This window comes from Embiotoca jacksoni, unplaced genomic scaffold, assembly GCF_022577435.1.
Source record: "Embiotoca jacksoni isolate LCO1_2020_lvr unplaced genomic scaffold, fEmbJac1.0.p SCAF_85, whole genome shotgun sequence".
In the NCBI taxonomy this organism is placed as follows: Eukaryota; Metazoa; Chordata; class Actinopteri; family Embiotocidae; genus Embiotoca; species Embiotoca jacksoni.
In genome coordinates, this window is record NW_027185442.1 from 802,628 (window position 1) to 824,403 (window position 21,776).

The 21,776-nt window shown below is 42.6% G+C and overlaps 3 protein-coding genes across 7 annotated transcripts; 2 read left to right on the plus strand and 1 right to left on the minus strand.

Moving 5' to 3' along the window:
* The first annotated feature begins 20 nt into the window (after nt 1–20).
* syngr2b (synaptogyrin 2b) lies at nt 21–6,335 on the plus strand. Its single transcript, XM_069139678.1, has 4 exons — nt 21–131; nt 2,657–2,894; nt 4,541–4,677; nt 6,040–6,335. The coding sequence occupies exons 1-4, from the start codon at nt 21–23 to the stop codon at nt 6,295–6,297; spliced, it is 744 nt and encodes a 247-aa protein (XP_068995779.1). The 3' UTR covers nt 6,298–6,335.
* On the minus strand, nt 3,464–16,380 carry tk1 (thymidine kinase 1, soluble). Of its 4 annotated transcripts, XR_011177789.1 has the most exons (9): nt 12,530–12,744; nt 12,330–12,361; nt 11,327–11,440; nt 10,138–10,231; nt 9,894–9,983; nt 9,522–9,641; nt 8,889–9,086; nt 5,809–5,987; nt 3,464–3,664 (listed from the first exon to the last, which is right to left on the minus strand). XR_011177789.1 is itself a non-coding variant. In XM_069139680.1 (8 exons), the coding sequence occupies exons 1-7, from the start codon at nt 12,593–12,595 to the stop codon at nt 8,907–8,909; spliced, it is 696 nt and encodes a 231-aa protein (XP_068995781.1). In that variant the 5' UTR covers nt 12,596–12,744; the 3' UTR covers nt 5,650–5,987; nt 8,889–8,906. The 4 variants fall into 4 exon arrangements, 3 of the variants coding, with proteins under 3 accessions (XP_068995781.1, XP_068995782.1, XP_068995780.1); XM_069139680.1 differs by lacking the exon at nt 3,464–3,664 and having other exon boundaries at nt 5,650–5,987; XM_069139681.1 differs by lacking the exons at nt 3,464–3,664; nt 5,809–5,987; nt 12,530–12,744 and adding an exon at nt 16,285–16,380 and having other exon boundaries at nt 8,478–9,086.
* Nucleotides 15,348–21,729, plus strand: afmid (arylformamidase). 2 transcript variants are annotated; one of them, XM_069139677.1, is made up of 12 exons: nt 15,348–15,563; nt 16,374–16,494; nt 17,874–17,978; nt 18,055–18,103; nt 18,193–18,278; nt 18,558–18,630; nt 18,818–18,915; nt 19,034–19,112; nt 19,422–19,557; nt 20,208–20,312; nt 20,658–20,688; nt 20,788–21,729. In XM_069139677.1, exons 1-11 carry the CDS (start codon nt 15,534–15,536, stop codon nt 20,685–20,687), a joined length of 912 nt encoding a protein of 303 aa, XP_068995778.1. In that variant the 5' UTR covers nt 15,348–15,533; the 3' UTR covers nt 20,688; nt 20,788–21,729. The 2 variants fall into 2 exon arrangements, with proteins under 2 accessions (XP_068995778.1, XP_068995777.1); XM_069139676.1 differs by having other exon boundaries at nt 15,349–15,563; nt 20,658–21,729.
* Nucleotides 21,730–21,776: the final 47 nt, after the last annotated feature.

Here is a 21,776-nt window from a genome sequence, read left to right on the forward strand (position 1 = left end):
GGATCGGCTGTAGGGTAGACATGGAGGAGACGGGCGGTGTTAGTGCGTACGGGGCTGCGCTCGCTGGAGGAGGCTTCGACTTCTACAAGTTCATCCGACAGCCGCAAACCATCGTGCGGCTGCTCAGCTGGGTGAGTTTCTGCTCTGAACTACAGGGGCCGGAGGACCCAGAGGACCCAGAGGACACAGAGGACAGGTGCGCGTCGCCGCAGCCAGTAAACCACCTGTGTGGAGCGGTTCATGTCCAGTTTGATACTTCTTATGAGTATAGCGCAGAACAACAGGCCGCTTTACGCGGCGTCTCCATCGGGCGTCATTTCCCTGCAGCTGCTGTGACAGCTCGGTGACAGCTCGGTGACAGCTCGGTGACAGCGCAGGTCAACACGGCTGCTGTCAGAGGGCAAAACTCACACACTGAAACCTTCACTTCCGGAAGCATAAAACCAGCTAAACATGAATTCATATCATCCACGAGGCTCTCTTTACTCTAATGTCGTGTCATGGATCGAAGACAAGAATATTAATATGAAGAGTTGTTTTGCATGAAGGGGAATTCACGCACCAGGGAGAGTTATGGGAAGTTGTTGCACCGCTGATCACCTGTTGCCAGGCAAATCTGACGGCGCAGATTTGTTTTTGTGGGTTGAACACCGATGAATCTAGAAGATGAATCTCAACGAGATACAATTTACTGACTGACCAGTTTCATCTGACCTTGAAACTACGTCTTCTAACAGCTGCTGTGTTTGACTGACTGCTGCTTTAATGGAGCGTAAACTACCTCTGAGTCAAAGACAGATGAACCTGCAGCAGACTGAGGACAGAACGTGTCCTCCGTTACAGCTGCTGTTTATGTGTGTGTGTGTGTGTGTGTGTGTGTGTGTGTGTGTGTTTTTGTGGAGATTGTGTGTGTCACTGGTAAACAGGAGCTCATGGGAAGGTAAGGTGATACCTCTTCACCCCTGCTGACCGCACTCACTCCTACTCTTGGTCAATGTGTGCTACTGATCCCCCTACACACAAACACACACACAAACACACACACACACACACAAACACACACACAAACACACACACACACACACACACACACACACGCACGCACACACACGCACACACACACACACACACACACACACACACACACACACAGTGCAGCTCAGATTGGTTCCTGCCAGATCTCCTTCTATCTGTGGTGACTTCAGTCTGACAATAACAAGCCTACACTTATGGCACCAGAGAGGATTGTGGTCTCTCACCCTGCCTACAAGCCCCACAATGCACCACTCCTGCTCCGAGAACAAGGAACCTTCTGCACGCTGTAGCTCTGGGTCTTCAGAAATGTTAGCTCACGTCACTGTTTGCAGTGTGTTCATGTGAGTCCAAACAAGGCTGCCAGTGTTGTTTCTGCTGTTTACTGACGACTGAAAGAACAAAAGCAACATGTGCTCATAGAATCTGCACATATGGAACATTTTGGTGGTTGTTTGACATCAGTCACTCAACACACAAACACTGTCTCAGTTTTTACATCCATCCGCTCCTCTAAAAGTCCCCGCCTCACTTTTGTCACATGTTTAGGACCCCCCCCCCCCCCCCCCCCCCCCCCCCCCCCCAAATATATCGACTTCCCTAACGCCTCCACGCAGCTCGTTTTCTGTTTCGTTGTGTCGTCCCAGCAGCAGGATGGCGGCCTCTCTCTGAACAGTCCCTCTCTGTCCTCCTCCTCCTCTCAAATCTCATTATGAGTGTTATTAGGGAGCTGGTGGCATCTCTGGAATCACATGGCAGGCAGCTGCACTCAGAAGTGGGTCACATGGTTAGGTGGGTAATCAGAGCAGATAGCAGGCGACCACGGGACAGTCAGAGGAAGCAGGCGGCGGTTAGCCGAATGTTTCAACAGTCAGCGGTGAGAGGAGGAGGCTGCTGGTTACGTCACGTCAAGAGATTCATAAAGCAGAAGTGGAGACAAGTTCTCGTGACTTTGATCAAATGTTCAGTCACATCATTTTAATTTGATGAATTTAGGAAGAAAACACAAACAGAAGTTGAATTTTGCGTTCAAGCTACTCGGGATATTTGAGAATAAGCTGCTTAACAGTATCATAATGCAGAACAGGCTGAGTTCACGGCGGCCATATTCTCTCTTCTGTGCTTGATTTTGTGATTGTAGAAGCAGGTTTCTTGCACAACTTCTGCTGTCGAGGTGCACGGAGACAGAAACAAATCTTCAAGCTGTCAAAACTGCAGCAACACGTGATGAACAATGTTGAACTAAAGCTTTGAGCTCACGGCCTTTTTCAGGTTCACAGCTGAGCGCTTCACACTGACTTTCTTTGAGTTTTTCAAAAGGTTCATTCTCTTTACTTGATTTTCACACGACAGCATCGAGATAAAATGAAGCAGAAAGCAGTTGTTGTTTTTTTTGTAAGTTTGAAGTCTGAAGTATTTATGAGCTGAAAGCTGTGGCTGCCTGAAGGGAACATTATTTGTCTGATGTTTATCTTTACATTTGAAACGGTTACACGTTAATGTAAAGTATGCCAACTGTAGTTCATGTGTAACCTTGAAAAGCCGTTCTGACAGAGACTTCCTCTTGAGTCTGAGACTCGGTTCCTTCAGCTAACCGCCTCCCTCCTCTTGTGTTTCCGTGCAGATCTTTGCCATCGTGGTGTTTGCCTGCATCACAACGGAGGGCTACATCAACTCCACCTACAGCGCCGAAACAAAATGCATCTTCAACCAGAACGACTCTGCGTGTAGCTACGCTGTGGGCGTCGGGGTGATCGCCTTCCTGGCGTGCGTGGCCTTCCTGGTGTTGGACGTTTACCTTCCGTTCATGAGCAACGCGCAGGAAAGGAAGTACGCCGTCATGGCTGACCTGGGCTTCTCAGGTGAGCTGCAGCTTCCTTACTTTATCGGAGATTTAAAGCTGCACTGATCAGTATCTGTACTAATATGGGGGGTTAAAGGACCGACTGTAGAGGAAAGAAGCCTTTTGGAGAAACGAGCACGTCCACTGGCCTTCAGATGACCTTGAAGTCTGGATTCCACCGTAGACGGAGACGATGGCAGAGATGTTTGTGATTCCACCTGCAGCCGGTTTCAGAAGCGCGTCTCTGCTCCGCTCAATGGAAGCTGCATCAAATCAGTACGATCAGCCAGACAGGAAGTCAGACGGGGAAACGGCAAAATAAAACAGCCGGCTCAGATTCTTGATCACGTATCCAGTCACAACATCTGCCTTCACCTCCCTGGAGTTTTAGTAGAAGAAGTTCTACTTCTGCTTCTGGTCGCTATATGAAACTAGAGATATGAAATCACTCTCAGGATGAACGTCTTCAGACACAAACACAAATCTCTGATCCACGTTGTTCATAACTGCGACCGGTTTGTCTGCAGGTGAAAGCTCAACAAAGAAAGAAATGACAACAACAAACTCTGTTAAAATAGTAAAAAAAATAGAGACAATTTAATTGTATGCTGCTGAATCATGTTTGATGCACAAAGTTCGAGGAAGTCGACAAAATCAGGCCGACAAAACGCTTCCTGTGAGGTGATTGAAGCTGTCGATGTGATGGCGCGTGCACGGTGACCTCCAGTAGATAAAGTGATGACGACAGAATAATCAGAAAGAGCCTCGTTAATATCTGACAGGAGCTTTCTAACAAAAAGAAAACACAAGCAATTACTTTTATGAAAACATTTGCAGACTTATTTGAGTTCAATAAATGCCAATGATGTGATGTCACACTTTGACAACACATTTCTTCAAAAAGTAAACAAACTCTACATTATGCAGCATGTTGCTGCAGTCATGAGCATAATGGTGGAATTTCTTGAAATGATCTTTGTAATACTTAAAGAAGCCACTTTAAGATATTAGTCTTATATTAATATGTTTTTATGTTGTGTAAAGTTAAGTGTTTTGATGAACTTTAATGTGAGCGGTAACATTTGCTTCAAAAATGGTGATGATGGTAATATTGGTGGTGGTTTGAAGATGATGATAAGCAGACGGCATGCAGTGATGCTTTTTATTTTATTTTTAACACGGTATTATTTATTGTTCTTATTCTGTAAGAGGAGTCGCTCCCTCGTGGTCCCTTTGGGTTTCAGTTCTCTCGGTTGAATCCAGAGTCTCTGAGTGTCGGTGGGACAAACCGCTGGCTGTTTCCTGACATAATGTGTTATTCATCGCTGCACACAGTAGACAGGGAGGAGGAGGAGGAGGAGGAGGAGGAGGAGGAGGAGGACGAAGAGGAGGAGGAGCTGGAGCTCACAGATTCTGATGAAAATAAACATTCATCAGCTGTACACAACACAGTTCACAGTCAGCCATTCTTCCAGGAGACAAAGAAGTGGTGTTTCGATAAAACGGCTCGTGTTCATTTGAGCAGACGGTGACAGAAGAGACTTTTTTTTTTCTGTTGCTTTTTGTGCTTTCGGCAGGAATTTTCTTTCCATCTCTTTCTTTTCATCTGAATAATGTCCATGCAGCGATGAAAGAATAATTCCAACGTGTGTTTGTTTCATTCAGGCGCCTGGACCTTCCTGTGGTTTGTGTGTTTCTGCCTGTTGGCCAATCAGTGGAGTCACACTCATGATGTCACGGGAATCCCTAAGGACGCTGCACAAGCCACCGTCACCTTCTCCTTCTTCTCCATCGCCACCTGGGTGAGAAGGACCGCTGTTCTCTTGTCTGTGTTCTAAAAGCTCACATTTTAGTCACTTTCTCTGCCAGTAAGCTTTTATTATGTGTAAGTTTATTATTGATCCAACAAACATCTATCACACCACAGATTACTGATTATTGGTTCCTTTTAACAATAAAATGAAAGAACCATGCGATATTTCTACATAGTACATTGGAGACATTTATAGTGAGTCGTGTAATTTTCCTATAATAAAAGAATAGTTTATAATTTAAGGAAATATACTTATTGACTTTTTTAGAGATGAGAACATTGGCACCACTTCTGCATGTAGCTTTACATGAAGACGTCATGTATGTGCATCTGTGACTTTCTTTGCATCACAACCTGTTGTTTTTGTGTTTGGCTTTTTATGCACATTAAAGAAAATGTTTTTACTGAATGATTCTTGGTGGGCGGCTGAGTTTACCAGAATTTCCCAAATTGTTAAACTATTCCTTTAAAACGACTGTTAGCTGAAGTTCATGCCAGTGAAAAAGAAGACCTGAATTTAAACCTGTTTGAGGACTTCATTGTATTTATTGAAAAGCTTTTGGGAAACTTTTTGATAGATGAAGTGAATAATATTGATTATCACATAATAACAGCACATCAAGGTGTAGTGAAAAAAAAGTCAAACTTTTATTTTGAAGTGTACAGAATTTCTGCTGCTTTGCTTTTATTTTGAAGGATGTTCTTACCATGATGCAGTATCCTTTTGTGTTTTTATTAAATACAAGATCACTGCCTTTTTATTTATCTTTATAATATACAGTTCAATTTATACATGTTTGATTGTAATTCAAGACTTCTTAATATGTTTGATTTTTAGCCTTAGTTGCACTTTTTTTTGTTTTTTTTTCTGTATTTCATGTTTAGAGGTGCATGAAGCCGTTGTGTTTTGCAGAACTATTTTTTGTGAATTTGAGTGGCTGAAACATTTCAAACTTTGGGTCAGGACCTGATGAATACAGATGTGAGACCAGCTGAGCACCGCTGGATTAGACGAAGTGAACTATTTGTTCTCTTTGATGCAGGAAAAGTGGGAAAGTTTAAAGAAGGGTGAAATGAGCATGTCGGGTCGGGTCGGGTCGGGGTAGTGGTGAATACTTACTGATGTGCTGCTGACACCTCGGTGCCAGATACCACCGGGCCTCTCCAGAGCTCTGGTGGCGTCCAGGCCTCGGCGGGTCGGAGCCAGTAACACGTTAGGCAGGAGGACGGGTCATGGACTCCTCAGAGGATCAGAATTTACTTCTATACACTTTTCGTCTTGTGTAACTTTTGCAGTAACTGTTGAGACACAAAAACGATCAGTGATCAACTTTTCTGTCTGAACCTGCAGGGAATCCTCACCTACTTCGCTCTGGGTCGTTTCCGCCGGGGTGTCAATGACGTCACCATCCCGACCTCCACGGAGCCGCCACAGGATCTCCACAGCGCCTACCCTCCCTCCTATGCCCCCACCCCCTATGCCCCGACCACCTACGCCCCGACCACCTACACGGCCTACCCCGGCAGCATGCCCGACATACAGCAGCCTCCCTTCACCCCGAACCTCCAGCCGCAGGGCGACGCGGGCTACCAGCCGCCCAGCTACTGAGCCTGAGGGGGGGGGGGCGTTGGGTTGTGTATGTGTGTGTGTGTGTGTGTGTGTGGGGGGGGGGGGGGGGGTTGTGGGGGGGCTCCACCAATTGTAGTTGCACTGCACAGACACACAACTATATCATATTGATGTGGTTGTCAGATTGGAGGACCTGAGCAGTCCAACTTGGAGCTAGAGATGAGGGACACTGCTGTTTATGTGTTTACGGCTCTGGGATCAGATCTGAAGAAGGTTGGTTGAGTCATCTGACCTCTGACCTCTGACCTGCGTGCAAAGACGCAACTTTTACCTCACACGGGCTGATCGTGCAGAAGAGGTAGAACGTATGAGCAGGAGGTCACTTCATGTGACGTCATGAAGAACGCTCCGATCGGAGGAAGAGGCCGACGCTCGCTTTCTTTCCTCGGCTGGTCGACATCTTTACAAACAGCTCTCTGCAAAACTGGCTTTTTAATGGTCGTATGTGCCTGATTTTCTTTTCCTCTTTGGTTCGGTGGATTTGTTTCTTCTCAGTTTGTTAATCGTGAGGACGTATTTGTAGTTTCTGTGTTGATTTAGCAGATGGGAGTTGATGATATTGGAGGAAGACGAATGTCCTTCTGTGACCGAGTTACGTTTTGTGCAGCGTCGGCTCTGTATAAATTCTTTTAGCCATAAAATCACCTTTTGAAAAGGATTTTTTTTCTATTAAAACTTCTTTGCGCTCGTTAAATAATTCTTCTGTGTGCCAACCTAACCAACGACAGCCATAAAGACTGCGTTTCCTGCAGCGTTTTCCTCCTGAGTTTGTGGAAGAATCAGTTGGACGTATGTGATGCAGCGTTCGGTTTCGTCCTCCAAGAACATCTAATCATTTTCAATTCAAAAAATGCAATTTCAATTTGAATTTTTGCCCATTTTTTTGTCCTTTTGAACTTTGAACTCGTTGCCAACTTTCAGACAGACCTGCAGATAACTGCTGTTATTGATCAGGTCCACACACACAATACTGACTAACCAGCAGCAACAATGCTTTCTGTGCAGCGTCTCGGTTCTCTGCTGTTTAAATGTTTTTCCACCTGAACTGTGTCGCTGTCCGTCACAGATCAACACCTCCGCCTGCGACTGTGAATCCACTCGTCTGTGGAAAGACTGACGGTTTGCGTCGTTGCTCGCTGCCCCGACTGTGATGTTTGTCGGTTTAACGCCTCGTGTGGTTCTGCTGCTGTAGATCCAGTGACTCGGACGTTGGCCTCCGATCAGCTGCAGCTTATTGTTTCAAAGGTTGTTGCAGCTCCGTGTGTTTATTTGAGATGTTGTGCTACTGAACGAGAGTCGTTTGTACTTGTGGGTCCTTTAGATTAAAAACATGCAGAAATGTGAGAAAAGCCAAATGTAAGAAAAACGCTGCTGTTGATTTTGTCATTTGTGCCTTAAAGGGAGAAATTCAACTTTTAAAGGTTTTTCTGGAGGGAAAGTGAATGAGAGTGAATCTTGAAGTTATATTTAGGTGAAGCAGCTGTTTTATCACCGCTGCACTAGCTGCTGTGCTCCAGTGGTTTTTGCTTATTTCTGTTCTGGAGATCTTTAAATCAGCGTTATCTCCTAAAATGGTTTCTTTACCGTTTCTACATTCACAACTTTTCCATATTGTTCCTAATAGTGACAAAAGGCTCAAATTTGATGTGATTTACTGTATAATTAAAAAGTAAAGTAGCCCACTTTTAAATGTTTGATCTCTAGTAACTGTCGTTTGATTAATGAAGGGTAATGTTGTCGATTTGAGGAGACCTGAGTCAAGTTTCATAAAAACTGGTCTGATTTTGCTTCATTTGTTTTCTATTGTGTTTCTAAGTATGTTTTGAGTTGTGAACTTTCATCTTTTGTCATAATTTCATGTCATGACCGAAGCGCAACTGTGATTTACTTTTTGTTTATAGAATAAAATCATTCATAGGATGTTCACACTGTTCATGTACTGCATGAGTGTAAGAAGACTAATATAACACGCTGTGGTTTCCATGCCAACCTATCAGCTCACTGCACAGCCGGGGAGCCGGCCAGGATTTAAACCAGTTATTTTAGTCCTCAGTTGGTTGTGAAGGTGTTGGATTACATATCACAGTTTGGAAGAAAGCCAAATTTCTCAACCACCTTTTTGAAAATCTTCAAAGAAATAAATAACACCATTATTTTTAGACCACAGATTTTACTGCATAATATTCTTGACCCGCTGTACAGAGAAATGAGAGTTAAAAAGTTTCCACAAAGTTTTTTTCCATTATTAACGGAGGCAAAAAACAAATAAATTTAACACTTAACATCTGACAAAATATTGTTACAGGTAAAGATATCAAAAGAGTTGATCAGAGTTCCCAATATTAAAATATAAAAGTAGTAAATACGACCGAGGTTTCCTCATATTCTTATACGAATGCATTTTAATATCTTTCAAGTAAATAATATCTCATGACAAATTCACACCAAATACAAAGACTATAAATGAACTGGGCTGATTATTTCAATTCTTTAGGAGGCAGATTAATCCATTTATAAAAAAAACTAACTATTATTGTTGTAATGTTACACACAAACACACACCCACCCACCAGGTGTTGTTTCTGTCCTCAGAAGTGCAGAGCGGTTAACGGTTTCCTGACAACGCCGGCGTCCGGCAGCTTTCCCGGGACGACGTGTTGTGGAGTTTCCTTCCTGAAGGTTGAACTGTTCTCTTTTTCCACCGTCAGACCTCCGTAACACTTTCTGCACACCGCCTGGTACTTGTCCACTCCGCCGATCACTTCCACCTGGCGCACATTGCACAGTCGATCATTGCATATTAATAAAAAAAGGGAAGCACACCTTCTCATGTCGGAGATTCTCTGGAATCTTGTTCTAAATCCACACTTTCTAAAAATGAGTGACAACAGCTCAATAGTTATCAAAATAACATCACTGTGAAGAAAACAAGATGAGAAGTCAAAGTACATGTTGATTCAAAAAGATTTTTGTGAAGGCTTTGTTTTCCCAAAAGGGTTCAATTGAAAACAGCTGGACTACCAAGTCTACAACTTTTAGTCCAGTTGCTGTTTGATTCAACTGTTCTTGGATGCTCGTTATGTTGTGTATATGTAGTAAACCATATTGTTGAGGTATTGGTCCGTCCCCGTCTCACCACCACCCTCTGAAGAGTCCTTAATCTCTTTCCGAGCAGCGTTTTAGAGCTTGGCTGAGCTCCTCACCTCCTTCTCGGCTCCGATCCTCTTGGTGTAGGCGGCTTCTTTGTAACACTGCATGCAGACGGCGTGGAGCTTCACCACGCTCTCCGCCAGAGGGACGAGGTTCAGGATGTTCCCGAAAGGCTACAGGAATGCAGCGAGACAGCGAGAAGGCAGTCAGCACCCATGAATGGAGGTATAATTACATTACAAGGACAGACTAGACTCGCTGTGGAGGGGAAGAATGAGAGCATCTATGTGAGAGCTGCTAATGCAGATTGTTCGTCTGTAAAATCGTGCTCCTTGTCTGGGACATTTCATTACATCTGTTCTCACAGTGGTGCGTCTGTCCATATGAACTGGGAGTGTTTGAGATTCTCCACATCAGATACTCACTTTTCTCTGGAAGGTTCCATCCAAAGCAGCGACGATGATCGTCTTTCCTAAATTGGCCATTTCCTCACAAAACTCGACGGTGTCTGGAAACTACAACAGAGAAGAAGCACAGAGTAGTTTAGTGTCAAAACTTAAATCAGTTTCACGACTAAACATCCCTTCACTTGTCCAGAGAGCGAGACGTCCTGGTGTCTATGAAGGTGAACATTAACGAGTTTCACATTAAGTACATAAACACACTTACAAACTGTCCCTCATCGATGCCGATGACGCCGGCCTGCAGAGCTGCAGAGCGCACGTCTACCAAACTATTGGCTGCAACAGCTTCCATCGTGTTTCTACAAGATAAAACAGGATTTAGAAAAAAAACACTTAATTCCTAAAATTTTAAATGCGCGTGGTCGTCGTCAATCTGCCCTTTTCACAACCAAAGATATCTAAAGTTTATCTGACAAATACTTCAAATTTCATTTTTATTTAACCAGGTTAAAAACTAAAATAAATCAGTTGAGATAAAATCTCTTTTCCAACAGTGAGCCTGCACATTTCATTACATTACATTACATTTCATTTATCTGACTCTTTTATCCAAAGCTACTTACAATAAGTTCATTTCAACCATGAGGGTTCAAACCAGAACAACAAGAATCAAGAAAATATAATTTCTTCCAGAAAGCCAAACTACAAAGTTCTATCAGTAAGTTCTATTTTAAGATACTAAAGTTCTACTGTTCAAGATAAAGGAGGAGGAGGAGGAGGTGGAGGAGGAGGTGGAGGTGTGTTTTTAGTTTGTGGTGGAAGATGTTCAGAGTTCCTGCTGTCCTGATGTCGGTGGGGAGCTCATTCTACCATTTAGGAGCCAGGACAGAGGAGGAGGAGGAGTAGGAGGAGGAGGAGTAGGAGGAGGAGGAGGAGAAGGAGGAGGGAGCAGGCTGGGATGTAAAGTTGGACCATGTCCTGGATGTACACTGGACCCGATCTGTTCGCAGCGCGGTACGCAAGTACCAATGACATAGCAAGTAAAGATCAGTCCAGTAGCCTGAGTATAAAATATATTATGTATATTTATATTTGATGAAGGGATTCCATTATAAATACATGGCAGGAAGCTCACCAGCTTTTGTGGCTGTATCGTGGCTCAGATTCAAGAAAGACAGGATTTCTCTGTTTTCTAAAAGCCACCAATACTGATTTCTTTAGAGTAAAAATTCAAGTTTACTTTTGAGACAAAAAGTTAATAACTGTACTTGTTTATGTTCATCATGACAGAATCCAAACCGGTGAATTTTGTTTTATTATGTTTCCAATCAACATCCTTTCAGCCCAAACTACGTGTTAAATGTTATACAACTGCATTGAACCCAAGTGTTCATGTCTCCCGTTAACATTTCTGTAAACGTAAGCAGCACATCTAAAGAAAAAAGGGGCTTTACTTGTCATGTGTTGCCATGCCGACGTCAGAATAACGTGTGTCTTTGGCATATTTGATCACCAGGCAGTTGTACCGAGCGACCTGGAAACGGCGGACTCGTCTCATCAGTTCAGTGCTGCAAAGAAAAATGAATAAACATCAAAATGAATAAACATCAAAATGAATAAACATCAAAATGAATAAACATCAAAATGAGTAAACATCAAAATGAGTAAACATCAAAATGAATAAACATCAAAATGAATAAACATCAAAATGAGTAAACATCAAAATGAGTAAACATCAAAATGAATAAACATCAAAATGAGTAAACATCAAAATGAGTAAACATCAAAATGAATAAACATCAAAATGAGTAAACATCAAAATGAATAAACATCAAAATGAATAAACATCAAAATGAATAAACATCAAAATGAGTAAACATCAAAATGAATAAACATCAAAATGAGTAAACATCAAAATGAATAAACATCAAAATGAATAAACATCAAAATGAGTAAACATCAAAATGAGTAAACATCAAAATGAATAAACATCAAAATGAGTAAACATCAAAATGAGTAAACATCAAAATGAATAAACATCAAAATGAGTAAACATCAAAATGAATAAACATCAAAATGAGTAAACATCAAAATGAATAAACATCAAAATGAGTAAACATCAAAATGAGTAAACATCAGTTCAGACCTGGCGGTTGGTTTTCTACATTAAGGTTGTCATACTGGAGTTATTTCATAAAGACTTTATAAACATGTTCAGTACAAAGTTGTCGGTGTTAATATAAAAATCCTTCACATTAATACACACCAGCTGTGACTGATTCTAACAGCTGGGGAAACAATACAGGATTTGGCGGGAGGGTGAAGTTTGGGCGGAAGTTGTGACACTAACATCACAAACACCGACACACGAATAACTTCAGTCAGCCAGACATCCAAACAAGGTGTTTGTTTGTTTGTTTGTTTGTTTGTTTGTTTGTTTGTGGAAGAATAACTCACCTTTTGCCTGAAAACATCGGTCCGAAGATGACCTGAAAACAACAAGAGGGATTGTGAAGGTTAGTCAGACGAATGAAGACGTTCAGAGATGAAGGTCAGTAACTAAACGTAAACAATCTTTAAGATACACAGCTGATAAAAATCTCCTGTTGACCTAATTATCTTTCTTTAACTTTACGTTGAATCAGGCGGATACGAACCTGAATTTGTCCCCGTGTTCTCCTCGGGGAGTTTGGTAAAACTCTTAGGAAATCCACGCAGTCCATTTTTTTATTTAAATACACTAAAGTTAAATTGTACAATTGAAATAAAACTGAACCCAAGAAGTCTCTGAAACACTGAACTGCTCCCGACAGAGAAAAATTGAAAAATGGCGCTCAGGCGGAGTGAGTGAGCCACACCGTCCTCCAATGGGAGCAAAGTCACGTGACGCTTTGGACCAAACACTTCCGGGTATTAGCGCGCCGGGCGGCCACTCCTGACCAATCAGAGCAGAGTATCACACGTGATGGCGGATTGTTTTAAACTGGAAACAACAAAGGAAGTCAACAGACATGGACCGAAAATAAGATGTAAAGACTGTATATGAACTCTATTGATGGAAAAAGATTTGTCTCTTCCTCTTGTTAAGCAGGCAACGAAAAGTTTATTTTGGTTTCTGTCTTATTTGCAAGTGATTCTTTTTATTTTACTTTCCGCATCCAACCAACTCTGTCTTTATGTTGTGACCTCCAACCAACTCTGTCTTTATGTTGTGACCTCCAACCAACTCTGTCTTTATGTTGTGACCTCCAACCAACTCTGTCTTTATGTTGTGACCTCCAACCAACTCTGTTATCAGACCAAAGCAGAGACAAAGGGAATGGAGGTGACTGTCAACTGTTGGTCACACTGTATAAAAGCTGCCCTACGGAGGACCGCTGGGTGGAGGACTGCTGGTGGAGGACTGCTGGTAGAGGACTACTGGTAGAGGACTGCTGGTGGAGGACTGCTGGTAGAGGACTACTGGTAGAGGACTACTGGTGGAGGACTGCTGGTAGAGGACTGCTGGTGGAGGACTACTGGTAGAGGACTACTGGTAGAGGACTACTGGTGGAGGACTGCTGGTAGAGGACTGCTGGTAGAGGACTGCTGGTAGAGGACTGCTGGTGGAGGACTGCTGGTAGAGGACTGCTGGTAGAGGACTACTGGTAGAGGACTGCTGGTGGAGGACTGCTGGTAGAGGACTACTGGTAGAGGACTACTGGTGGAGGACTGCTGGTAGAGGACTGCTGGTGGAGGACTGCTGGTGGAGGACTGCTGGTAGAGGACTGCTGGTAGAGGACTACTGGTGGAGGACTGCTGGTGGAGGACTGCTGGTGGAGGACTGCTGGTAGAGGACTGCTGGTAGAGGACTGCTGGTGGAGGACTGCTGGTAGAGGACTGCTGGTGGAGGACTGCTGGTAGAGGACTACTGGTAGAGGACTACTGGTGGAGGACTGCTGGTGGAGGACTGCTGGTGGAGGACTGCTGGTAGAGGACTGCTGGTAGAGGACTGCTGGTGGAGGACTGCTGGTAGAGGACTGCTGGTGGAGGACTGCTGGTAGAGGACTACTGGTAGAGGACTACTGGTGGAGGACTGCTGGTAGAGGACTGCTGGTAGAGGACTACTGGTGGAGGACTGCTGGTAGAGGACTACTGGTGGAGGACTGCTGGTAGAGGACTGCTGGGTAGAGGACCGCTGGGTGGAGGACCGCTGGGTGGAGGACCGCTGGGTGGAGGACCGCTGGGTGGAGGACTGCTGGGTGGAGGACTGCTGGGTGGAGGACTGCTGGACACCTCTCTTTGAGGGTGCATGTAGTTGCTCCTTCTTGAATCGAGCCTCTTGAGTAATTTCTCCAACTTATATAAAAGCATCACAGCACACATGTTGTTTTTGTTCAGTGTAGAAACTGTGTGTTGCATATCGTAGAATTATGTAAAGAAAAAAAGAGGCCTTAAGTATTAATCTATCTAAATTTGTAAATCTGTGGGACTAATAAAGGATTATCTTTATCTTATCTTAAACAAACAATAATTTCACAACGTTAAAATCCCACATTCATTTATAATTCATTTTTCTGTTTGTGTGCAGAATTTGTTGCTGTTATAAAGTGCAGCTGTCCATATTCACATTGTTCAGAGAACAGAACAATGAGATGCTGAATCCTCTATGATGCTTTTTACCAGACTTAAATTCCTTGTATGTGTTAACATATAAACCAATAACCAATAAAGTGATTCTGATCCTGATTTATGTTCTATGTAAAGCACTTTGAATTGCCATGTTATTTAAATCTGCCATACAAATAAACCTGTATTGCGTAACAGCAGCCTAAATGAATCAAGATGGAGTTTCTGAGTTTCTTCATTTCAACATGTTCCCCTTTGTTGCTATGGCGCTCACATAAATGCAATATTTGACATTTGTTGATGGATTTCAAAAGGTTGTGCAGATAGTGGAGAACAATTTCAGATGAATTTTGTAATGTAATTTTCTCTCATTGCAGGAAGAACAGATGATATTTGCCAAACAAAACATAAATCTGATTTTACAAAAATCCATTCAAGTAGGCTGTAAGCGTCAACTCAAATATTAAATGTCTTAAAACTAGTTTTTGACACAAGTCCTCTCGTTAAGACTGAAGACCAGGAAGCCGGACCCACCTGAAGGCCTTCATCATTTTAATATTAAGTTCATATTGGGACTCAGATTGTAGTATTCCTACTTGCCAAGTTATTCTAGAACACTAGTGTGCATTTCTAATCGTTTTACCTGGTTGAACACTACATGACGTCATTTTGATCTCTGCACATGCACAGTCACCAACAGGCCTATTTGTGTGCAGCTGCAAATATATCCGACCTGCTGGTGGTCACGTGGTTTATCTGCATGTTGCCTGGTGCACGTTTTATTATCTACAGAGAGCTGAGCTCCAGGACATAGTTTGCATGTGAAAGTTGAGGGTCGTCAGTCCAAAGTGCAGTCAGAGCGCGAGCTGAGCGCGTGCTGGTTGGATTCATCTGTCTGCAGCGAATATAGAGATTATAGAGATTATAGAGAATATAGAGAATATAGAGATTATAGAGAATATAGAGATTATAGAGAATATAGAGATTATAGAGAATATAGCGATTATAGAGAATATAGAGAATATAGAGATTATAGAGATTTCAGGAGATAAAATGACGCACTGGACCGAAATGAAGAAAGACGTAAGATGTTGACTTTTTTTCTTTCTGCATTATCAGATCGGTGAATGAAGCAGAATGACTTTAAAACAGCATTTAAACCCCCACTGATCAGCTGGGAACAGTCAGTCAGGGACTGTCTGTAAATTACTGTCTGACTGAACTATCTATAAACCGATTTGTTTATATGAACCATGAATTTCTCATTGTTCATTTAAATACTTTTTTTCAACACATGATTGATCATATAGCAGTATAACATTAGGCTATTTCTTTTTGGCAATGAGTCCATGTCGTATTAGTGGTTTAAAATATCTTCCATTAGCTACATTTCATAAATATATATATTTTTCAATAGCTTTCATGCCAGATGAGTAAATTGTTTAAAATACAAATTTAAAATAGGCTATGCAATCAAATGGCTCATTGAAGGCCATTTTTAAACTGGATTTTGTAGATTTATTGATCATATTTTTCCCCAATGCCTTCAACGTCATTTGACCCACAATCCTCACTGAAATGTGCAGTCACGTGGTCCACCGGGGACTCACTTCTTTATATTTGATATTCGTACTTTGTGCATTTATTGATGATAACTTTTTCAAAAATAGCTATCATGATTTTTGTTTTCATTCAACCTATAATTTGACTTTTTCCAACCACATTCCATTATTCCCATTTGAAGGAAGTTACGTTAAAACCGAGCAGCAGAGGGTTAACACGAGCGGAGGAGGGCGCTGTTTACCGGGTTTACGGTGCTCACCACCGGCTGATGGTGGTCGGTGTCTCGGCTTTCCTGGCCGCGCGGCTGACAGGAGTCTCTCCGTGTGACAGGAGCTCGAGCGGCAGTTTTCCCCCAGCAGGTGGTCCCACAGGAGGTGGTCCCCCAGCAGGTGGTCCCCCAGGATGTCTGCGGACGACGTGATCAAGGCGCACGTGAAGGCTTTAAAGGAAGGTCGGTCTGTTTTTGGAGCGAAATGTTGTTTTGGTATTTTGCAGGCAGGCCGCGCGACAGGAAGTCAGGTGTCGAGCTGAATGTTGTGCAGCCGTGAAAACCCGTGTTTCTGTCGAATACGTGTCTGAGGTAGAAAACGGGGGCTTGGATATGATCCTGACAGAAAGGCAGCCTGCAAGGTTCATGTAGACCCGGTCTGGGTCTGAGGTGGGGCCTGATTGGACTGCAGGTCTTGATTTGTTTTCTAATCGTGTAATCCACCATTATCACCTGTAAATACTCCACATACAACCACACGTCTTGGACTCATGTGTCCTGTCACATTGCTCACTTCTGTTTGTTTACATTTTAGTTGCCAAAATCAAAATGTCATGTTTTCGATTCTTTGCTGTTTATTTGTTATCTAACTTCCTGAGTTGGTTTTTATTTCCTTCCCACTCTTCAACAGTCACTTCAGTCAAAACAAGCTTTTTCCTGTAGCTGCTTATGAAGGCAGGAACATCCAAGAGCTTCAGCTGAGTAGACGACAGGAAAATCTACATGTAAAGTTTGTAAAAAGGGAACATTTCTAGCCTGCTGCGTCCTTCACTGCTCCGCTGCAGGATCTTTAATGGCATCCCCAGGACATTCAATCATTTTGCTCCCAGTTAATAAGAAATATTTTGCTCAGTTTATTGTCTCAACATTTAAAAAAATAGTTTTGTAGTGAACACGCCTGTGACATCGTGCATGAAGCTCGCAAATTGCTGGGAAGAAAATAATGCGTCTAAAAACTTTTCTCTGTTGAATGTCGGGTAAATTCTACTTTTTAATGAGTCAAATTTGACATTTGAATTCACCAGTGGCAACCCTGGTAATGTGATGAGCATAATGTTTATATCGATAGGTACGGTTGTCTCTCCCAGTTCGACACTACTCTTAGTTTTTCCTCAGCTTTTGTGTCAAATATGAAGAAGGAATATTAATTAATACATCTTTCGTTGTAGATGTAAATTGATTTTAAAGTGTTGCTTTGTTCAGCTGATGCCTTTATTAGAGCTTCGACAGGAGAGATGACGGTAGACGGAAATGATTGGAACTGTTGATGTATAAAAACTTAAAGTAACTTCATCACAGCAGACGTGCTGACTCGTCATAGCAGGAAAAGCACAGGTGATGACGGCTGCATCCACTCAGGGAGACTAATGTGGCTGCTCGTTCACCAGGATGACTTCCTGGGACACTGAAAGGAACTCAGCCATAATTCATGTTCTTAACTCCAGTGTTGAAATCTATGAAAAAGGGTCTACTGATGCAAAAATCACTGTTAAAGTCCAGTAGAAGACAGATATGTGTATAATCTTACTGCAATACCATGATGATGTCACGCTGTGATTCAGGCACGGAGCGAGCTCGAGGTCTGGCTCAGACGTTGCTCAACGTGCCGTACGGGGAGGGCGATGGAGAGAAGCTGGACGTCTACATACCCAGCACCAACTCTTTAGGTACGTGGACCTCCTCACTGTTGCACTGAAGCTGGAATGAAGATGAACAGGCTTCATTCATTCCTTTCTCCCGCAGACGTCCACCTGGTTGTTTACCTGCATGGAGGCTACTGGCAGTTTCTCAGGTGCCATTTTAGTTTCTCCAACATCTTGTTTCATCATGTTTAGAATCACTGTTCAGGGTTTTTATTTCTGTGTTTTGTGCTCAATGCAGCAAGGAGGAGTCCGGATTCATGGCCGTTCCACTCATTGATAAAGGTGTAGTGGTGGTTGCTGTCGGTTACGACATCGCCCCCAAAGGTAGTCTTTCCATTTCAAAGTTGTTTGTTTTCTAGAGGAAGGAAGGAAGGAAACAAACATGGAAACATGATTGATTTGAAGGGAGGAAGGAAGGAAGGAAGGAAACACATGGAAACATGATTGATTTGAAGGGAGGAAGGAAGGAAGGAAGGAAGGAAGGAAGGAAACAAACAAACAAACAAACATGATTGATTTAAAGGGAGGAAGGAAACAAACATGGAAACATGATTGAAGGAGATGAAGTAATAATGTCAGCCCTCCTTGCTCTTCCTTTTTCAGGTAACATGGACCTGATGGTGTCGCAGGTTCGCAGGAGTGTTGTGTCTGTTGTTCAGCAGTATTCTCACATCAGGTAGCATCCCCCCCCCTCCCCTCCCCCCGTTATTGTCACCCTGTTTGAGGAGAGTTCATCTGAATGCAGCACATTATAATGAAATTCGGCTCCAGCTGTCCTTTTCTCATTCAGACACAGTAAAATGTCACCATCTCCGTCATAAATCTGTCTGCTTCATCTCTTCTTTGTGTCTGATCCATGTCAGCGGTCTGTACCTGTGTGGACACTCGGCTGGGGCTCACCTGGCTGCGATGGTGCTCTCCACCGACTGGTCGCAGTACAGCATCACTCCTCAGATCAAAGGTGAGCTGGATATAAGAGATGGTGTTAGAATTACCAGCATACTGAAGAGGAGGATGTTTAAAACCACCGTTTTTAGATATAAATGTGATTATTAATGTTTTTCTTTCATGTCCTGCAGGTGCTTTCCTGGTCAGCGGTATATATGACCTCCTACCCATCCTGTCCACATACGTCAACGAGCCTCTGAAGATGACAGAGTGGGTTCCTCCCTACAGAACACGTTGCACCGTCCTTATCTCTCTCTTACACACTTTACACAGTAACCCGATGTCAGAGAACAGCTGAGTGGACCCAGAACCGACCCACGTTAAAGAGAAACGGGTTTCTGCTGCGTTAGTAGACGTCAGTGAGTGTGTGTGTGAGTGTTGTGACGGTTTCTATCTGAAGAAGAAACTGCGCCTGTAAATGTCCTCGTGTGTCTGTGGCTGTCCTCCTCTGGCCTGTGGTGCCAGTCAGTGCCCCCCCCCCCCTCCCTCCTCACCCCTCTGTCTCCTGGGTGTCGGCAGGGAGGTGGCGGTGAGGAACAGCCCCAGCCAGCTGGTCCCGCAGCTCAAACTCTCCTCCTCCAGCTGTCAGATTGTCGTCGCCGTCGCCGAGAACGACTCGCCGGAGTTTCGCAAGCAGTCGGAGGAATACTACAAAGTCAGTGCGCATGATTGATGGTTTTTGATCAGTGCATGAAAAGCACATGATTAATATTTTAGTCCATAAAATGTCAACAAACTGTAAGGTTTTATAGGCCGAGATAAGTCTCCCCAGTGACACTGGTGGCGTCAAATGTCAGTCAGAACTTAAATATGCTCAATTTTCATTGATGGGAGAAAGTCTGCAAGAAAAAAAGCAAGTTTTGGAAAATGGAACAAGCAAATATTTTGCATTTTTCTTTTCTAAAAATCTTTTAATCAATGACTACATTTTTCTGGTGATTCACTGCCTTGTCGTCCAGTTCATGTTTTCTTCAGGTCCCCATGGGAAGTAGAAGAAATGGGGATTTTATTAAAGGTGTTCTTTTAAGACCGAACACACAACCTCTATGAACTGAGGTTGGTAGGACTTCTGGGTCATTTAAAATGTGGGGTCAGCTTTTTTTACACCAATGGCACCCTTAAATATCCTCACTGTGTCATTTGTTAGTAAAAACCTTATTTCACTGATCAAACAACAGGAGTTAAACGTTTCCAATTTACAAAGTCTTACTCCTTTTTAAAGATGCCGTCCGTTCTAATGACTCTTATTTCTAACAGGATTGTGTTGACGTACCGTTTCATGAACTCTGTCTTTTTGCCTTTAAGAATTTAGAAGCGTCAGGACTGAACGTGACCCTGGAGGACGTGGCGACTACAGACCACTTCAGCATCATTGAGCAGCTGGTGGATGGAGAGTATCACCTGACCCAGGTACACATGCACACAAAACCCAAATAATAAAAGAGTTATTTTCCACAATGTCCTCTCTCTTTTCTCTCTGACCAATAGCTTCACAGTATTATTATACAATATGAATGTACAACTCTACTCTACTTTAACCTCTTAACTGACCAACAACCAGGAAGGATTTGGTTTGTTGGACTCTTATTGTGAAAACGGTGTTCAGCCTGAAGCTGTCAGACACCTTTTAATCAAAAGTTCAGCCCATTTTCATAGTTTTTCACAACTTTTAGCTTACATTTGTAGACTGTTGCAAGTTTTTAGTCTTTAAGGTGATTAAAACATTTTAATTGTAATTTCCTGCTTCCTCCGTAGCTCCTCTTGAAGATGATGGAGAAGAGCTGAGGTGTTTGATCCCGTCTAATACCGACATACCTCTGCATCAACATACACCTCTGAACAGAGTCATGGTGCACCGACACTGATTTAATATGCATCGTTTCAGGTTCGTACTCTGGTGAAGGTTCTGCTTCTGTCCACTCGGATCTATCAACAAAAAGGTGGCGTGGATTGTTTTAATTGTCTAGTTTACTGTTTCATTATTTATAATAAACTTGGTTCACTGTAGTTACTGCTGTCAACAAAAAGCTTTTTATGTACCAACCACATTAATATGATATGAAGACATTGTGTGCCTAAAGCCTTCAAAGACAGCAAACATAGCAAATCATAGTGCTCATATTCAGCTGTGAACAGATTACTGAGGAAACACGGTTACACGGCGAGCCAAACGTTGGGAAGTCCATTGTTCATTTTGGCATATTTCCAGTGTTTTGTAAATGGGTCTGTCTGTTTTTTTTCTGCATTGCAACGTTTGGACCGAGAGTCGGACAACATTAGGAGATCATGTCAAGAATAAGTGACATATCATACAAACTGAATGTAGCTTTTTATTGGAACTTCCACACAGTTGATATCTAACCCAGGAGACTTTTAATGTGTCGTCAGTAAATACTGAAAATGAATAATTAACTATATATATTTGCACTTTTAATTTGAATCTAATAGACTTGAAAAATATATTATTATTATTATTAATATTGAAATAGGCATATTTTCAAAAAGCGGATTGTAACTGATGCACATCATAACTTACTGCCATCATTCGAGCATCTTACATTAATTGTTTACATTATTATGCACTCATGGATCTCTTGATCATTACGGTAGATTTTAAAGAGAATGATCACAGTAAATATTAATATTTGAGAAGTTTGACAGTTGAATGTGTAAATTGGCTGTAATCGATCATGGTTGTGCGCTAAGATGCAGGACGGTATTCGGTATTCTCACCTCATGCATTTCCCCCCGAGCCCTCTGAAATGTTAATGATGATGATCTCTCACTTTGTGAACTCGTTGTCAATAATAAATCCGTATTAGTTATTGGGGATTGTTTTTTTTTTGCATATTTTCGATACTATGGTGTCAAATC

Coding starts and splice junctions, on each gene's coding strand:
- syngr2b (XM_069139678.1), top strand. CDS start 21: ATGGAGGAGACGGGCGGTGTTAGTGCGTACGGGGCTGCGCTCGCTGGA. Junction 132..2,656: donor TCGTGCGGCTGCTCAGCTGG/GTGAGTTTCTGC, acceptor GTTTCCGTGCAG/ATCTTTGCCATCGTGGTGTT. Junction 4,678..6,039: donor TCTTCTCCATCGCCACCTGG/GTGAGAAGGACC, acceptor CTGAACCTGCAG/GGAATCCTCACCTACTTCGC.
- tk1 (XM_069139680.1), bottom strand. CDS start 12,595: ATGGACTGCGTGGATTTCCTAAGAGTTTTACCAAACTCCCCGAGGAGA. Junction 12,362..12,529: donor GAACACGGGGACAAATTCAG/GTTCGTATCCGC, acceptor TGTTGTTTTCAG/GTCATCTTCGGACCGATGTT. Junction 9,984..10,137: donor GCATCGATGAGGGACAGTTT/GTAAGTGTGTTT, acceptor TCTCTGTTGTAG/TTTCCAGACACCGTCGAGTT.
- afmid (XM_069139677.1), top strand. CDS start 15,534: ATGACGCACTGGACCGAAATGAAGAAAGAC. Junction 18,631..18,817: donor CAGCAGTATTCTCACATCAG/GTAGCATCCCCC, acceptor GATCCATGTCAG/CGGTCTGTACCTGTGTGGAC. Junction 18,916..19,033: donor CATCACTCCTCAGATCAAAG/GTGAGCTGGATA, acceptor CATGTCCTGCAG/GTGCTTTCCTGGTCAGCGGT.